General features: G+C 35.5%; 1 protein-coding gene across 5 annotated transcripts in view; it reads left to right on the top strand.

Annotated features, from left to right (window-relative positions):
* Window positions 1–17,978, top strand: part of Nup62cl (nucleoporin 62 C-terminal like) — a 101,430-nt gene that overhangs the window by 28,534 nt on the left and 54,918 nt on the right. For all 5 annotated transcript variants that reach the window (XM_013150223.3, XM_013150222.3, XM_013150219.3 and 2 more), the window contains 3 exons: window positions 10,677–10,776; window positions 12,514–12,612; window positions 17,471–17,624. In XM_013150223.3, coding sequence (XP_013005677.1) covers window positions 10,719–10,776; window positions 12,514–12,612; window positions 17,471–17,624 — 311 coding nt within the window. In that variant the 5' untranslated portion in view covers window positions 10,677–10,718. The remainder of the gene's footprint in view (window positions 1–10,676; window positions 10,777–12,513; window positions 12,613–17,470; window positions 17,625–17,978) is intronic.

Here is a 17,978-nt window from a genome sequence, read left to right as displayed (position 1 = left end):
ATTGAAGGCATAGACTTGGTAATAAAAAAGTGTCTTTTATCTCCGAATTAATGTATGCATTTAAGACAATTCTTATAAAACCATAATGGGAATCTCTGAAGGAAAGAAAAGGAAAAAATAACAAGAATTGAAAGTTCAAATAAGGGAAAATGAGACTAGCCATCTCTGCTGTTTTTAAGGAAAACAATGTTGGAGTAGTTGCAAGAAAATATATAAAAATGTACAAATTTATTCTCTTCATGTATCTTGAAAATGTCATATAATATAAAATAAATCAATTCTAGAGCTACAATTATTTAAACTCTATTAAAGAGTGGGAATAGAAATAAAAATTCATGCAGTATTTTAAAGTACAAAAACAATAATTCTGTGTTTATGATGATGATATTTGGAATCTATGATGGGGTGAGCATGGCATAGTGAATAGGAGAATTACATTAGCTGCCTATTTTGAAGGATGTTAAAGAGATTAGTATTTGCTTAAAAGATGAACCAAGAGAAATAGCACATGAATTAATGATAGAAAGTGGAACTACAAGTATTTTAAAGATATCAGTCAATATGAAAATGTGTAAATAATATTTCTTGGATTAAAGAGAAGAACCTATATAAATATGAGTTTCACACTGGAGTACATCCCAGACCTTTAAAAAATTATTCTTATTACTTTGAGACAGGATCTATGCTGCTAAGTTCTCCAGGGTGGACTTGAACTTGTGATCCTACTGCCTTAGCTTCTTCCTAGGACTTATATATAATTTTTAAGCAATGTAGTCAAGTGGTTCCAAAACAAAACTGTAAATAGTTTAAGTAGATATGCTGTCCCTTACTTGTATTACTGTACACTGTATTACCCCTACTCCTTTTGCACACTGAGCTAATAACTGTAATTGTACATATATTTCCAGAGCTTCTTCATGGATTTGTTAGCAAATTAAAAATGTGTATTTTTAGCCATCTGTCATTGTTTAAATGGTATACTCTATGCATTATTCTGTACCTGATTTTTAAATTTTTCACTATATATTTTATTGTGCTTCTTTAAAGAAATTTCAGTTTTGCCACATCAGTCAATAGAGCACTTTCTCAATATTTTTCTATGACATCATAGCATTCTTTGCTAAATGTTCTATGATTTGTCAATGCAGTACCTTATTGGTGGACATTTGAATTGTTTCCTGTTTTGCTAATACAATGATGTAGCAGATATGATTTTACATTTCATTTAGTAAGTATACAAATACATTTTTATGTATACATTTTTATTGTGGTAAAATATACATAGCAAAATTAAGCATTTTAATCATTTTAAGTGTATTATTCTATGACATAAAGTATATTCTTTATGGATAAATTTCCAAAAGGATTGTTGGTTTCAAAAAACACATGAATTTGTAATTTTTAAAGCTTCGATCACTTTTTTCCAGAGGAGTCATATCAATTTACACTCTCATTGATCCAGCCTGTGCACCAGTCCGTGGGTCTCACCTGGAGAGGGGACAGGGAATGGGGGCAGGGCAAGAGAAAAGAGAGACGGAGACAGGATGCGATTCCAATCGAGTCTCCTTTATTTTTAAAATGGCTACCACTTATATAGGGTGGGGGGTGGGCCAAGGGCAGGAAGAGGGCACAGAGTGTTATCTGATAGGTCATCATCACATCTGGATATATGATGTAAGCAGGAGAGGATTATGGTTAATGTAGGCGGACATGAGGATCATGGGAAATGTAGGCTGACACACAAAATGCCCTCAGGCAGGAGGGGCAGGGCAGCAGCAGCTATTCGAAGCTGCTCCCTACATCTCCTCCCTTATTATTATTTATATTTTTTGGAACATGGCAGGCCCTGGGAGGATAGCACCTGTCTTGCGTCAAGGACTCCTCATATGAACCCAATCGATCCTTACCCGTCATGGGCCTGCAGGACAGCTGTTGGTCCTGGACCTGTCTTAGGTGGCCAATTGGCATTACATATGTCTCCTAGTTGCCCATCTCTGACTGCCTGTCCAGTGCCTCAGGGCGTCTGGGCCACAGCATCATGTGGGCCATCAGTGGGTGAATTTTCCCGATAAGTTTGTTGTTCTGCCATTTCCAACCGATGGTAATATACCTGAATGGGCTTTGCCATACATGTGTCAACCTTGTTATTAACATTATTAATGAGTGTCACGATCCTCTGGAAAACACAAGGTCCTACAGTAAGCAGTAACAGCAAGGTGGCTAGGGGTCCCAAGAGGGGGGCAATGTAAGGGAAGAGACCCCCCCACATGGAGGAGAAGGTGGTTGCTCCGATGCGCTCCTTTTCTCTCTCTTTGAGGTGCTCTCTCAGTAAACTCATGGACTCTTTGACTACTCCCGAGTGGTCAGCATAGAAACAACACTCTTCCTTGAGGGCTGCACATAAACCACCCTCCTTCATAAATAGGAGGTCTAGCCCTCTTCTATTTTGCAGGACTACCTCAGATAGAGATGTCAGGGACGCCTGTAGAGCTGTCACAGATGCTTCTATTTCTTTTAAATCCTGATCCACTGCTGCCTATAATTGAGCTAGATGTTTATTTCCCAACACTAGAGCTGTGGTCCCTGTCCCTATTCCCGTTGCTACTCCTAATCCTAGTAACACAGCTAAGGTGAGTGTCGCAGGTTCTCTCTTAAATATATAGCTGATCTTCGATGCCTGGAGGTAGTAGTCTCCTGGGTGGAAGGTTATGCGAGGAAGAACCTGTACAAGAACACAAAAATCTGCAGACTTGTTAAAAACAGCAGTTGCTATACAGGGTGAAAGGCCAAAATTGCAGGCCCAAGACGTTCCTGGGGGTGGAATGAGGTAATTATTTGGCTTGAATTTGGAATGAAGCTGGGCACAGAGTTGTGCTGCCAGTGCTGGTGGACGGCTGGAGTCCCCAAGAGAAGTCCCTCTACCTGAGACATCAGGGAGAGTCAGCTTGTGGTGATTGTCCCAGTCACAGGCAGATGAGCTAGAAGAACTGATAAAGGTTAAATTGAGGGCCTTTCCTTCATAATATGGGGGAGGAGCAGCCAAGCATAACCAACATGATTGGGTGAGATCAGGTCGGGTATGATTTAAAGCCATGTATGCTCCTTTAATCAAACTGAATAGGTTAGAGTGTGAATATTGAGGGGCAGGTACATGATCTGCTGGTGTAGCAGAGCTTGAGAAACCTTTATGGCTGAGGGATTTACTGTGGTTATTTGAACAGTAGTAACAGGATCTGTAGTGGGCTGATTGTATTTTGGATTTGGATAATATTTTGGCTTTAGAGCAAAGTTTGGGCCCATGGGCACAAATGAAGTCTGTAGGGGAACCTTTTTTATGAGAATAAGACTTCTCCTGTCTTTACCTGACTCATAAACTCGAAGTCCCCAGGTGCGTCCTGTCAGCCAACCTGGGTCCTCAGGAGTGGTGACAGTGACGTTTAGAACCTGACAGGATCTTTGATTGGCCAGTGGGTAGTCACCTAGGCTGCACCCTGGCGGCCCCCATGTCAGTTTAAGGTGTTTATCGGGGAAGGCAGGTTGCCACCCTGTTGCAGCTGTTTCACAGCCCCAATAAGCACAAAAATATTCTCCCGGGGAATTACAATATGATCTGCCCCCGGTTGCTGCAGGACAAAGGTAAAAATGACTTTGTTTGGGACATTGGAGCCCTGGAAAGAACCAACAGGGTGTGGGCGCAAACCACGTACTTCCTGATCCTATTCAAGTCCAAATCACCTCTTGGTCTTTCCAGTGACTAAGCTCCCATTTCTTTCTTTCTTTCTTTTTTTTTTTTTTCTTTTCTTTTCTTTCCTTTTTTTTTTTTTTAAACCTCAACTTGTAAGAATGGATAAGCTCCCATTTCCAGGGTAGATAGGGCGGTACGGAGAAGGGAGCATGGCAACGCCTTTTTTTTTTTTTTTGTCTTTTTAAATAAAAACAACCCTACATTTATTGCTCCCAGTAAAAACGTAAGGGTAGACAAAACAATATGAACAAACATTTTACAAATGCTCCCAAGGCAAACCACTTAATCAGCTGCCTTTTTTATATGGGTACACACTATAATTGACATTTATCTTAATTGCCTGCCATTGCTTCTCACTGCTGTCTTAATTCATTGATCATGTCTAGTTGGAGACACTTTGCAGCAGAGTAATATTATCTCCTTTCAGCATGATCTGACCCAGTTGTTTTCTTGACTTGGTTTTAGAATGAATTTCTTCTGCATCATCCCATCACTGTTTTTTTTTTTTTTTTGTATTTTATTGGCACCAGGGATCGAACTCATGACTGCCTGCTTGCAAGGCAGGCGCTTATGCCACTGAGCTAAACCTCCAGCCCCTATTTTTTTTTTAACAGTACCAGGGATCGAACTCACGACCACCTGTTTGCAAGGCAGGCACTTATGCTGCTGAGCTAAATCCTCCGCCCCCCCCCTTTTTTTTCTTTTTTAACCACCAGAGTCAGTATGGAGGCGGCGCCATTTTGAGTACTAGGGTGTTGCACGCTATTTTGCGTACCCTTGTGGCCTCCAGACAAAGGGAGTGGTGGCATGTCACCATCTTGAAAAGGCTCCGGGATCTCAAGGACAACAGAGCCAGGAGGGCTGGGTGCCTTAGATAAGCTGGGTGGAGTACAATTGCAGCAGGCAGATAATGCAGCCTCACCCTGGGTGAGCATCTCTGCGACCTGGGATCTGCGTGAGGTTATATCAGCAGCTCAGAGATTAAACTCCAATATGAAAAAGCAGTTACAGGAACCTTTTTTGGACCAAAAACTTCATAATAGTCTTTAAGAGCATCTCCTACTCTATTCCACCTGTTTAAATTAATGGTACCCTCTAGGGGGAACCATGGACACACTGAATGTATAAACTGAAACTACTTTATCAAATCTTTGTCTTATAACCTTAATCTCTCTAGTCTTGAGTGCCTCCCTGAGGCCAGTCACGAACAATTCATGCTCACTGAGTGCTTGTCCCATGCTAATGCCGTTCACCTACCGTGATTCAGGCGAGACGTAAGGTGGCCGTCTGCACAGATCACAGGAACGAGGTCCCGTGTCGTTATCCCTCGTGCCAGGTGGGGTCCCTTCGTGGTCGCCACTTGATCCGCCCCACGTTGGGCGCCACTTGATCCGGCCTGCGGACCAGTCCGTGGGTCTCACCTGGAGAGGGGACAGGGGATGGGGGCAGGGCAAGAGAAAAGAGAGATGGAGACAGGATGCGATTCCAATCGAGTCTCATTTATTTTCAAGATGGCTACAACTTATATAGGGTGGGGAGTGGGTCAAGGGCAGGAAGAGGGCACAGAGTGTTATCTGATAGGTCATCATCACATCTGGATATATGATGTAAGCAGGAGAGGATTATGGTTAATGTAGGCGGACATGAGGATCATGGGAAATGTAGGCTGACACACAAAATGCCCTCAGGCAGGAGGGGCAGGGCAGCAGCAGCTATTCGAAGCCACTCCCTACATCTCATTAGAGTGCATTACTAATTTTTGATTTCTTGTCATCTGTTAGATGAAATTGTTTTTAGTGTATTTGCAGTTTGCAGTGTTCTCTTTAAAAACAGATAGATTTCTTGCAAAAGGTAAGGGAACAAAGAGATGGAGAGAGGGGATGTGTGGGAAGGAGAAAGGAATGGAATAAAGAAGTAAGATGTGTTATGTACATGTACCAACTCCATATGATGAAGAACTCATTATGAACAATAGACATGTATTAATAACAATATTTAAGATGAGATTGAACACTTTTTCATATATTTAAGAGAGGAAGAATCTTTTAAAACATGATATACAAGGGCCAGGGATTTAGCTCAGCCACACAAGTACTTGCCTGGCAAGTCCGAGATCTTGAATTGGATCCCTGGCACACACAAAACATAAATAAAAATAAAAAATGAAACATGATATGCAGACAAAGACCATAAAGTAAAAAAGGATGGAAAGATATGACTACATACAAAATAAAAATAGAATTAAAAACAACAGTGCCAAACTGGGGTAGTAGTTTTTACAGCATCTGACAAAATACCAGTAAATAACATTGATATATACCTTTATTAAAAATCAGTAACTAGGGAGCAGTGTTTTCTAATAAGAAAAGAAGCAAATAATACAAATGGATAGTTTATGAAGAAATTTAAGTACCTATTAAACTCATTTAAAATTCAAACTTTCCAGTAGGTAATGAATTGTAAGTTTAAATGGCTTTGATATAAAATTTGTTACTTTTAAAGTATGCACATGATATGTCTCCTAAATGAAACAAGGATATTCCTCTATACACGTTTAAGTAATTGGAGGTAGTACATGGTAACATTCCCAGTTCCATCTCAGCAGTTCTTCCTGGCTCCCTTCACTCCTAATAGATATAGGTGTTTTGGGTAGCAGTTTTATATGTTGTCATGAATTATTCTACAGTTGAATATAAGCAACAATAGATTTAAGCGCAGTTATTGACTAAATACTTTTTCTCCTGAAAGGAAGATAGAATGTCTGTATTTTTGTGTCAAAGCCTAGAAAAAGTTGACTCAATTCAGGAGAATCATGTTTTGAACTTTTATTCTCATGCGGCATGTACAGTGACCCATATATTGACTATTTTCAAGCAACTCATTAATCTTGTTTGTATCTCTGTGCAAATTAATTTATCCAGTTTTATTTATTTTATAGTTTTGTTTTTAAATTTTAAACCAAGAACAAGTAATATGTATTCTGAAAAACTATGTTAATCTTCTATTTATTAATTTTTCATATTTTTGTTATGATATAATTAATATACCATACAATTCAGCCATTTAAAATACAAAATTCAAGCTACTTATGGCAGTACATACCTATAATCCCAGAATCCAGGAGGCTGAGGCAACCTAGTAACATCCTGTCTCAAAAACAAAAAATTATAAAGATTTCACTTCCCAGTACTGAAAAGACGAGTATAAAATTCATTTTTTTGAGATAAGGTATCACAATATAGTATGCGCCAGCTTTCAGTTTATTATGTCAGAGGAGACAGCCTCAAATTCTTTTCTCTTGCCTTAGCCTCTCAAGGGGTAGGCTTGTAAGCATACATCCTCATGCCTGGCTCAATTTATCACATTTTAGTATATTCACAATTATGTAACTATCACTGTAAACAAAGTCAGAAAAGTTTCATGATCCCCAAAGAAACTTTAGACCTATTAATAGTCACCGCACATTCCTCTCTTCTCCCAATCTCTGGCAATCATTAATCTACTTCCTGGCTCTGTAGATTTCCTTAGTATGGACATTTCATATAAATCAAATCATACATTATTTGATCTTTTGTGATTAGCTTCTTTCACCTGGCATGCTTTCAAAACTTATCCACATTGTAGCATGTGTCAGTACTTCTTTTTCTTTTTTAAGACAAGTAAAATTCCATTATATGGATATGCTACTTTTTTTTATCCATTCATCAGTTAATGGACATTTGGGTTGTTTCCATCTGCTGTCTAATATGGCCATGAATGTTCATGTACAATTTTTTAAGTGAATATGTTTAATTTCTCTTGGGCATATATTGATGAATCATATAATAACTTATGTTTAACTCTTTGAGAAAATGTTAGTTTTCCAAAGGAGCTACAATATCTTACACTCCCGCCAGCAGCATATGAGATTTCTAATTTCTATACTCTCGCTTACATTTGATATTATCTGCTTTTTTTATTATATTCATCTTAATGGATATGAAGTGGTTTTCTGTAATGGCTTTGATTTTTAACTCTCTAATGACATTGAGCACGTTTTCACATGCTCTCTGGTTATTTTTGTTAGCAAATGATCTTTCTGATCATTCTTTTGTAGTCACATCTTTCTTTCCTCACCACCTGGAAAGCTTCTCTACTTTAAAATATTTGTAGCATTAGATTTTTCTCACATGGATAATTTAGGATAATCTCAAAAACACTTAACCTTAATTCTGTCTCTAAAGTTTTTTGTCAAGTAAAATCATATGGATGTTATAACATAGTCATGTTTGAGGCCCATATCTGAATAGCACAGCATAACATTATTAATGTCTTCTGATCCATTTACATGTAAAATTTCCGTTTATATAGGACACATTTCATTTCTTTCAATCATTTTAATTCTTTTGTCAGTTTTTAAAAATTATTTTATTCTCTTGAACAAGTATAAATGAAATCATATTCTTAATTTAGTTTTTGAATTATCCAATGCTACAATATAGACATGTGTTTAGCTTTATTTGTTCATCTTGCATCCTGCAACATTTTTTGGCTTTTTTGAGACAGAGTCTCACTATGTAACCTATACTGATCTCAGACTCACAGTGCCTCAGCCTCCCAAGTTCTGGGATAACAGGCAGGCATGCACCATCATTCCTGGCTCCTGTAACCTTCTTGAGCTTATTTTTTTTTCTAACAGATTTTTGTATAGATTTCTTGGAATAGTCTGTTTTAATAATGTTTGTGAGTAGAGGTAGTTTTATTTCTTCCATTGTCAATACGGATTGGTCTTATTTTTATTTTTATTTTTTCTGTCTTTGATCCTGGCCAAAATTTCTAATATAATTTTGGAGAGACTAGAGTGGACATCCTTGTTTTGTTCTTGAATATAATGGGAAAATATTTAGTTTTTCACCATTAAGAATGATGTTACTGTGGATTTTTCATCAATGCCTTTTATAATATCAAAGAAGTTCCCTTTTCTTCCTAGTTTTGTTTGGTGTCTTTATCATGAAAGTAAGTTGGATTTTTCTCAAGTGTTTTCCCTTCTTTTGAGATAATGATGTGTTTCTTAATAACAGCACAATTAAGGTACAATTCACATCTTAAAATGCACTCTTTGAAAGTGTACAATATGGTGGTACCGAATAGTTACAGAGTGTGCAACCATCATCACTGTGTAATTTGAGAACATTTTCATTTCTCCCAAAAGACACCTTGTAGCCATTAGCAGTCTTACCTCATGCCCTTGTCTTCAAAGCCCCTGGCAACCACTACTATGAATTTAACTATTTTGGATATTTCATATAAATAGAATCCTTTGATTTGTGACCCTTTGTATTTGGTTTCTTCCACTTAGTGAATTATTTCCAATTATTTCCATGCTGTTGTCGCAAATAGCAGTACTTAATTTTTCTGATCAAGAAAGATCTTTTCAGCATTGTTTTCTCCCTATCTTGGTAAATTTACTGTCTTAGTTATGTTTCTAGTTTCTAGGACAAAATACCAAATACTCAAAGTTAAAGGAGTAAAGGTTTATTTAGTTGACAATTTGTAGAGGTTTCAGTCCATAATTGGTTGGCTCCATGGCAGGATTACTTCACAGAGAAGAGCAATTCATGGTAGGCACAGACAGCAAAAGCAACAAGTTGGCGAGGGGAGACAAAGCCTCTTTCTGTCCCTTATAATATATCCAGTGTAACAGCATTAAGACAGTGCCAATCCAAACAGTGGACTGATTCAGCAATCATCTACCCTTAATCCCAGCGCTCTTAATTCCAGCATTGCATCAGGAGTCAATGATGCACTAGATTCAGTCACATCCAAAAGATGAAAAAATAAACCATATAACAGCATGAAGCTTTGTGGGGGGGGGAGCATCCAGAAACAAACCATAACACTTATTGTCTAACCTTAAGAGTTTAAATTCTTGTTCACATGAAGCTACCTGTCTCCACCAATTGCTTATCACCAAATTCTTCTTTTTAAAATGTGAATGTTGCAAGTTGAACTCCTTCATATTTTGTTTCAAATAAAGTCATTTATTTTGGGATAGACTGGAAGTTCTCTTACAAATAGCTTTTAACTTGCAGAAAATCTTGAAGTGAGTACTTTTAGTACTGGGCACTGGAAATAGCTGCTGGTCTTCCTGGTTACCTTCTCAGACATAGAATTTAGTCTTACAAGTGAGCTGGGGTGAGGTAATCGGTATTCTCAACCTTCCATGCCTGGGGTAGAACCTCTGTCCTGTGAGTAGGGACTGGCTAAAGGAAGCAAGCCCTAGAAATCTTGGCTGTAGTCATCAAAATTTGTGTTTGATGTGATGAGTATCCTTTCAAAGCTGTGTTGGAGTTGATGAGGATTGCTGGTTCCTTGAAATTCCCATTGAGATATTATATTCCTTAATTGTGAGCTGGAGACAAAGGGAATCTAGTGTTCTTGGTTCTTCTAACCTAGAGTGTGACTTGCATCAAGGTGAGCAAAGGATGGGAAGCAGGAAAGAAGTGGATTGTAACTCATATGCCATAAATTCTCACTGTTATAGAGTTTCAGCAGGTTCTTGAATAAATGTGCCATTTGCTGTATGCTCTTAGGACAATTTCCAGCAGTTTCCAATTAAAAAAGTACTTTTTGCCAGTCATAGATGTTTCACTAAGAAAGAGTTCTCCAGAGTTTTTTATGCCACAATTATGGGAGTGGATTCCTTTCCCTATACTGAGTATTTTAGTAAAGTAGAATTTCAGGAAGATGGAAGATGTCTGGCTATACGAAGTTGTATAGATGAATTACTTTTTAATGAATGGTTTAAAATTTTTATTATTTATTTATTAGCTTTCAAGGTGTAGTACTTGCTTTGTTTTTATTTCTCCTTATGTAAATCTTGTTATAATATTGTTTTACTCTTTAAAACTTATTTTAATGACATCTTTCTGCTTGCTACTGTGACTTTTAGGTTTGCCTCCAGCGTCTACTGCTGTCACTACTACTAAGCACCATGTTGTTTACTTCAGTATCAAATGTTTCTACCTCCACAGCTGCTACGGAGCTCTTATGTAAGTTATACTTATTCCAAAGAACAGTGTTATTTTAATTTTGTCAATGTAATTACAGATCTCTATGGATCTACTGCATATAAGAAATTACCATTATGTTTGAATTATTGCTATCAATAGTAGCTTTACTTAGAGCCTAATTGTCATGGCTTTAACTGTAGTTTTTCTTTTATTACTATGATTATAATAGCATGGTTATTATAGCCTAAATGATAAATTTAAGCGTCTAATTCATTAACTCTGTGATATTTTGAAACAAATTCTTGAAGTTATTAAGAATAGGAAATAAGGGGCTGGGGATTTAGGTCAGCAGCATAAGCAACTGCCTTGCAAGCGGGCAGTTGTGAGTTCAATCCCTGGTACTGGTAAAAAGATTTAAAAAAAAAAAAAAAGATTAGGAAGTAAGAGTTTTGTCAAGTGTGTCTCAGGGCACAAAGTCCTTTATTATCCCGTGAAGAAAATAAAATGTCAAATAAATATTGGAGAATTGAGAGAGAGTACTCTTCTATATAGATCGGGTCTGCGGTTTTTACATTTTACCTATCAAACATAGAACATGGTAAAGTATCAACTATAGTTATGGGATTCTAATTGAAACTCACATGATGTGTGTGTGTGTGTGTGTGTGTGTGTGTGTGTGTGTGTGTGTGTGTGTTTGATTATTCTCAGGACCTCCCCTCTAAAGTGGAGTATACAGATGCTTTGAGCTGAGAGGTGGGACATTAATTATCTTAAAGCTTCAACTTCTATGTTACTATATCTTCCATTAGTAGACTAATGACAGATATTAAAAATATTGAATTCTGCCTATATTTTAAGTTATTCTTTCTTGTAGATACTTGTAAACTCACTGTTCCTTTGAGGTTTTCACAGTGCCTTGATGTTCATTGTTAAGCTTTGTTGTAGTGTAACATGAGCTGTTATATGATTTCCTTTAAGTCCTATGGTAGCAAGATTGTTTGCATTTCTAGGGACCAAACTTAACAGGACATTCTGATACTTAGGTTAGCATGAATAATGGCTTATAATACTCATCCCTTTGTGCAGTTGGCATAGGTAAATATTAGTTAGAGTTGTTCATTATTACATGATTTGAATTTTCTATTAAGACTTCAGTTTTGAGACATGACTGTGATTTTGAAATGTGTAAATAGCATACTTCTCAACTATAATGAGTTTTTTTTTTTTTTTTTGGTACCAGGAATCGAACTCAGGGTCTTGTACTTGCCAGGCTGGTGCTGTGTCTCTGAACGTATCCCTGTTCCTCACCTGCAGTGAACTTAATGAATGTGATTTGATGAATATTTAATGACCATGCCTGAGATTTGGAGTTAAATTATTGAATTATATGTGGTTCTATGTTTAAAACCTTTCCCTCTGACTTTTGACAGGTTTTTCTCCCCTTCCTGTCTCTGATGTTCTTCCCTACAAAATGAAAAGATGTCTGGATCATAGTATATTTAATAATGAATTATAACTTACATATCATAAAATAAACTTACTTTAATTGTACATGTCAGTGTATTCCATTGTGTACCCATTAATATTATCTAGCTTTAGAACCTTTCCCTAAGGTACAGATCATCACGCTAATCTATTTTCTATACCTTTTCTCAAGTTTCATTTAAATGGATTGACCAGAATTTTTTGAGTTTCTAAGGGACTTTCAAGATTCTATATAAATTTCTCAACTTTTTATTAAAATAATGACAATTTATTCTGTATTGTTTTCTGTAGTTGGTGCCCCAACAACTTCAACTAGAACACTTGGTGGTATAAGATTGGAATTTGGATTAAAATTCTCTGGAGCAGGCGAAGCAGCTTCTACAACATGTAGTAAGTTTTTTAGAATTATTGGGATGTTGCGGGCACTCATTTGAAATTTACTACATAATGAATAGTAAATGGTAGTATTTCTATAGCTTCTATGGCTGTAAAAATGTGTTGTGATTATCTTAACATAGTCTTGAAATGGTATACCAATATAGAAGATTGCCAAAGGGAGGGATGAAACAGCTTATATCAGTGACAGTACTTTTTTGATCATTAATTCTTCAGTGAACAGCAAAGTAATATAACTTATATCCTGCATTTAACATTGCACATTGACTACATGTATTGAATATTATATTGTATCCCACAAGAATGTATAAATGCAATACTTCAAATAAAAAATTGTAATTAGAGTTGGGACTATAGCTCAGTGGTAGAGCACTTGCTTATTATGTGCTGTGCCCTGGGTTTGATGCCAGCATTGAAAAAGATTTTAAATGATATTTCTCCTTTGAGGTAACCACAGTCAAAACTATTATTAAATTCTTGCCAACTTTTACACTTAAGAACTTACTACTCATAGTGTTTAATAGAGATTCTTTTCTCTAAAACTTAATTTTTGACTTCTAGTAATGTTAGCCCTTTCCTAAAGTTGATTCCAAACCATTTTGAGTTTGTTTCTGCCAAGAAAGAGCTAGAGTTAGGTTGTAGATGGAAGAAAACATTGTTGTTTATTGTTTGTAGATTTGGTGAGCTAGGCGATTGGAATTCATTTGCTATTAAAACTGACCATTTAAATAAGAAAGTCTTATTTTATTTTGCTTTGTTTCATTTTTAATTTGCTTAGTGCTAAAATGATTCTTTCTTCAAACTTGGCATAAAATAAAATTAAACCCGTTTTAAGTTTAAAATAATTATTCCTGAATGATCCATACTTGCTGAGTTTCTACCATATAGTAGCTTAACTGGCCAATCACTGAGAACTGTAAATGATGCGTTATGAGAACTTTACAACTTACCATACTTGCAAAATGTGTAATTCATACTTTGACCTTTAAAATACTGAAAAAACCAAATTGCTCCATCTATAAATTAAGTCATTGGAATGGGAATTAACAAGCTCTTTGGTGACTTTCATAACCTACTTTTGTGTATCTAAGGCTCAAATTTCTTCTTGTAAACTTGTGTACTCTTGCCTTTGGCCCATCCTTTAGCACCAATTCTTTTACTACTTTATGTACTTACTTTCCTTCCCTTCAGATAATATCTCAACCTGACACTCTAAACCCAGCATTTTTTCCCTACTCATCTTTCCTTCTATCCAAATTTATTCACTTGTTAGGATATTTCATTTCACAATCCAACTTTGCATAACAGCCTTTAAGTATTCTGAAAATTTAGAGGTCTTTGGGATTGCCATCTGGTCTAGGTACAATCCTCAAATTTTCAAGAGAAGCTTGCTTTTTATCAATCTCATTTTTCTGATGAATCTATGAAGGTGATCCTGTCCAGTCCCAACATGGATTAAGACATACAGTTGTTGACCAGGAGCAGGACTGGAAAAATTACATCATAAGATCTCTTAAAGGATATCTTCATATAATGACTAAGATTGTCAGAATGAAATTTATCTAAGTGTAAATCCAAATTTGGATTTAGTTATTTTGTATGATTTATAGAATTGTTCTTACTTTTTATTATATCATTAGTAATTGACTATGTCATATTAGACTGAGGTTACAACTTGTAAAATCAGACTGCGATAGAACATTCACTTTCAAGTTTATTGTTCCTTTGGTTATAATTAAAGTATTATTGTTATTTGAATATGCCATAACTAATGTATACCGTTGAAAATAGCATAAAACATAAAGACAAAAATACTGTATAAAAAGATTAGAATATTTGTACCATTTTTTGTAAGACTCAGAATTTCAAGACTCAATATTCCTTTGTGTTTAGGCTGACAGGTATTAATTTTCCAGAGGTATCTTTCAATATTTTTTGGGGGGGAGGTATTTTGTTTTAGCTATTTCATTGTTTCTTGGTGTGACAGTATCACTTCCTCTAGGGAAACCAGTTGAGTGATTCTATCTTTTTTTCTAAGTATATTAAACATATATTAAATTTATCTGTTTTATAAAAATTATATCACACTGTACCATTCTGAATCTTAAAATTTGCTATTTCCTCTTCAATGTACATTTTTGAATATCTATCCAATGTACATTTTTGAATATTTTGAATATCAGAAAATACAGAATGTTTTTTAGAACATAATCTTTGATGAAGGTATATTCCTTTACAAGAAGGATACTTATAAAATTTTTTCTTCATTTCTTGACTCTAGTATTTATTAATATAGTACTTACTTTCATTTAAATATTTTTTTTCTTTTTTGAATGTAGTAGTTAATGGTTTGAATGAATTAGTAAAGTGCCTCTATTGATAGGATAATTAATTTTCAGCATTTATGAATTAGGATTTTTTTCAGATAATTTTTTTCTCAGACAAAGAATATGACATCAGACTGTAATAAAACACTACCCACAAACACATTCATAATTTCTTCAATGTTCTAATTGTTTTTGATCCCAGGGATACTTTATGATTGGGCAGAGTCTTCCTCCATGGTGCTTGTTTCACCCTCAGAAGGACTAACACAAAGAATGGAGAATTATTGCAAGGATACTTGTACTAAAAGGAAAACTGAGTCTTACAAAAAATCAAATTTGGACATTTCTGTGGCTCTGATATTTCAGGGAAATTGGAACTCAAAAATTGTTCAAATTTAGGGTCTGTCTAGATCAAATATTGAACAAATTTAATGCAGTTTGTTTTCTTTCTTTTTGTTCAGTTATTTCTTTTCTTTTTAAGCTTTCCTCTGGTTTTATCTCTTTTGTTGTCTTTATGTTTTGCTTTTTTCATAATTTTGACTTATTCACAACCCCTTATTTGTACTTAATGTCTTTCTTGTGTTGTTTCTCTTTGAACTCTCTCTGCTTACAGCCTGGTGCCTTCTACATTTTTGGAAACATTTTCAAATTTCTGCCTGCAATCTGATTCTTTTCATATTTCTGGAAGCATATGTTTCTGCCCAGAGTTGGATTCTTCCATGTTGCTAAAATTTTTAAGATTCTGATCCACTTTATCCATATTTGGCTAGAACATTTTCTGCCAATGCTTCCAATAGATATAAGGAATGGCTTGCAATACCTGGACATGATCGACTGTAAAGCAGAAGCAAAGAACAGTTATCTGGAATGAAGAAGGGGTAATTGAGCCTGTTCCCTCAGGAGAAATAGGGTAGGCCAGGCTCCCTGGGAACAATCAGTACTTGTGGCAGGTACTATAAGTTCCATATTTAAACAGTACAGCTATTAACCTGAAAATATTGCCAATTGAAAAAACAAGGGAACATAAAACAAACAATTGTGCACATGCTATATTCTTCTAAAATAGCACTTAATTGCAAAAACATTTGAAAATATAAAGAACCAAAAAGAAGAAAATAAAATATTCTCCATCTTCACCAGCCACAATTTTCTGTACATTGTTCTTTAAGTGATCAATGTATAGTAAAATTCAAAAATGCTATTAAAGTTCACAAAACTAAAAGAAAACTGTGACTGAGTGAGAAAGGGCAAAAAACACGGCAAGGTAGAATGTAAAATAATCTCATCATTTCATCTGTAAGAGAGTAAGATATTCTAGTTGGGGTGCAACAAAAAAAGACACACAAAAGAGGTTTGGACTGTAGATAAAACTTTGAGAGGCTTTTGCCTGTTAAGTTGATGAAGATATATGCCTAGTACTGACAATGGTGTAGAAAAAAAGGCACTTTTTCCTCGATAGAAATATATGTTAGCAAAATCATTTTAGTGGAACAATTTGGTGAGATGCTAAAATTTAGAGCATGCCAGCTCTTTTTGATGTAGCAGTTTCATGTGTATGAATTAATTATAAAGATATAAGCATGTAAGTATGCAAAATATATGCAGAAATTTTTTAATTGTAATTACTTTTTCCTGGAAAGTTTAGTATAACTTATCAGTGAGCCCACGTGGATCTGAATTTGTATTAGTACTAGTTCTTGTCACTGAAACACAATACCAATGCCTACAATTTAAAGGAGATGTTTACTCTGTATACAGTTTCAGAGAACTGTAGGGTCTGTGGGCTCAAGGCAGGAACATCAATAGCAGAGGGGCATGCCAGATTAAAAATGCTTAGTTCATGGTGACAGGGAAGCAGGTCATTGAAATGGCACCAGAGAGGAAAAGGCCAGGGTCCAGATATAGAACCCAAAATCACGTCTCCACGATCCACACCAAGACATCTAAAAACATATTTTGTTAATACTCCCCAGTCATCTCCTAAGCCAATGGAGTTGATAATTAACCTTAATATTCACAGGAGTTTTCATTATGGGTAGAGTTTTGAAGATCGGTTCAGTTTCTTTATTTCTTTGTTTTTCATTTCTTTTCTTTTTTTTTTTTTTTTTTTTTTTTGGTTGTTTGTTTGTTTTTTTGAGACAAAGTCTCACTATGTAGTTCAGGCAGGCTTTGAACTCACTATATAGTCTAGCCTGGCCTCGAACTTGTAGTTTTCCTCCTACTTCAGCCTCTCTAGTGCTGGTATTACAGGTGTGATTGAATTTCTTGAATGGTTATAAGAGCTTTTTAGTTTATTTTATCTTTTCAGTTAGTCTATCCATGAGTTTTAGTTTTCAGCAAGAAGATTAATGTAGATATCTGGTCTGCCATATATCACCTCGTATTACAGAAGTATTAAGTTTACATCTACAATTTTGAGTTCACACATGTGTTTTAAAAAACGACTCTCTAGTTTTTAACCGTAAATAATAAAGGCTTAAATGAAGCATTAATTTCTTAATAACATAATCTATTTTATTTTCTAGCTACAACTTCCACAACTACTACCACTACTGTTACCACCAGCACCACTACCACAATTACCAGTGACTTTAGTCTGAATCTAAGATCAGCATCAACTGGGATTAATAACACTGATTTAGTCGGTGTTTCTTCTGTGCCTCTTACTTCGACGGTTAAGTAAGCCTATTTATTTGAAAGTTCATATGAGTTTCATTTCATCACATTGGAGTCATAGTTTGCTTATGTAGCTTTGGAACAGCATTTGAAGTTTAGATAAATGAGTTCAGATAACAGAGAAATGTTTCTGTAATTTAGACAGTTGAATAACCAACAATCTTTTGAATAACATTATAATACATTCATTAACATCACTAATAATAGCTAATGTGTAATTATTATACATTTAACAAAGTGACAATGGTTTAAAAACATCATTTAATCCTCATGATAATTCTATGAAACAGAGAATGTTTTTATTCACACTGTGTAGTTGAGAAAACTAAAGCACATAGGGATTTTATAAGTACAATT

Source organism: Cavia porcellus, unplaced genomic scaffold (assembly GCF_034190915.1).
Source record: "Cavia porcellus strain 051 isolate PalLab524CR breed Dunkin Hartley unplaced genomic scaffold, mCavPor4.1 scaffold_3, whole genome shotgun sequence".
Classification (NCBI taxonomy): Eukaryota; Metazoa; Chordata; class Mammalia; order Rodentia; family Caviidae; genus Cavia; species Cavia porcellus.
The sequence above is the reverse complement of the archived record's forward strand: the minus strand, read 5'-3'. Positions and strand labels throughout refer to the sequence as shown.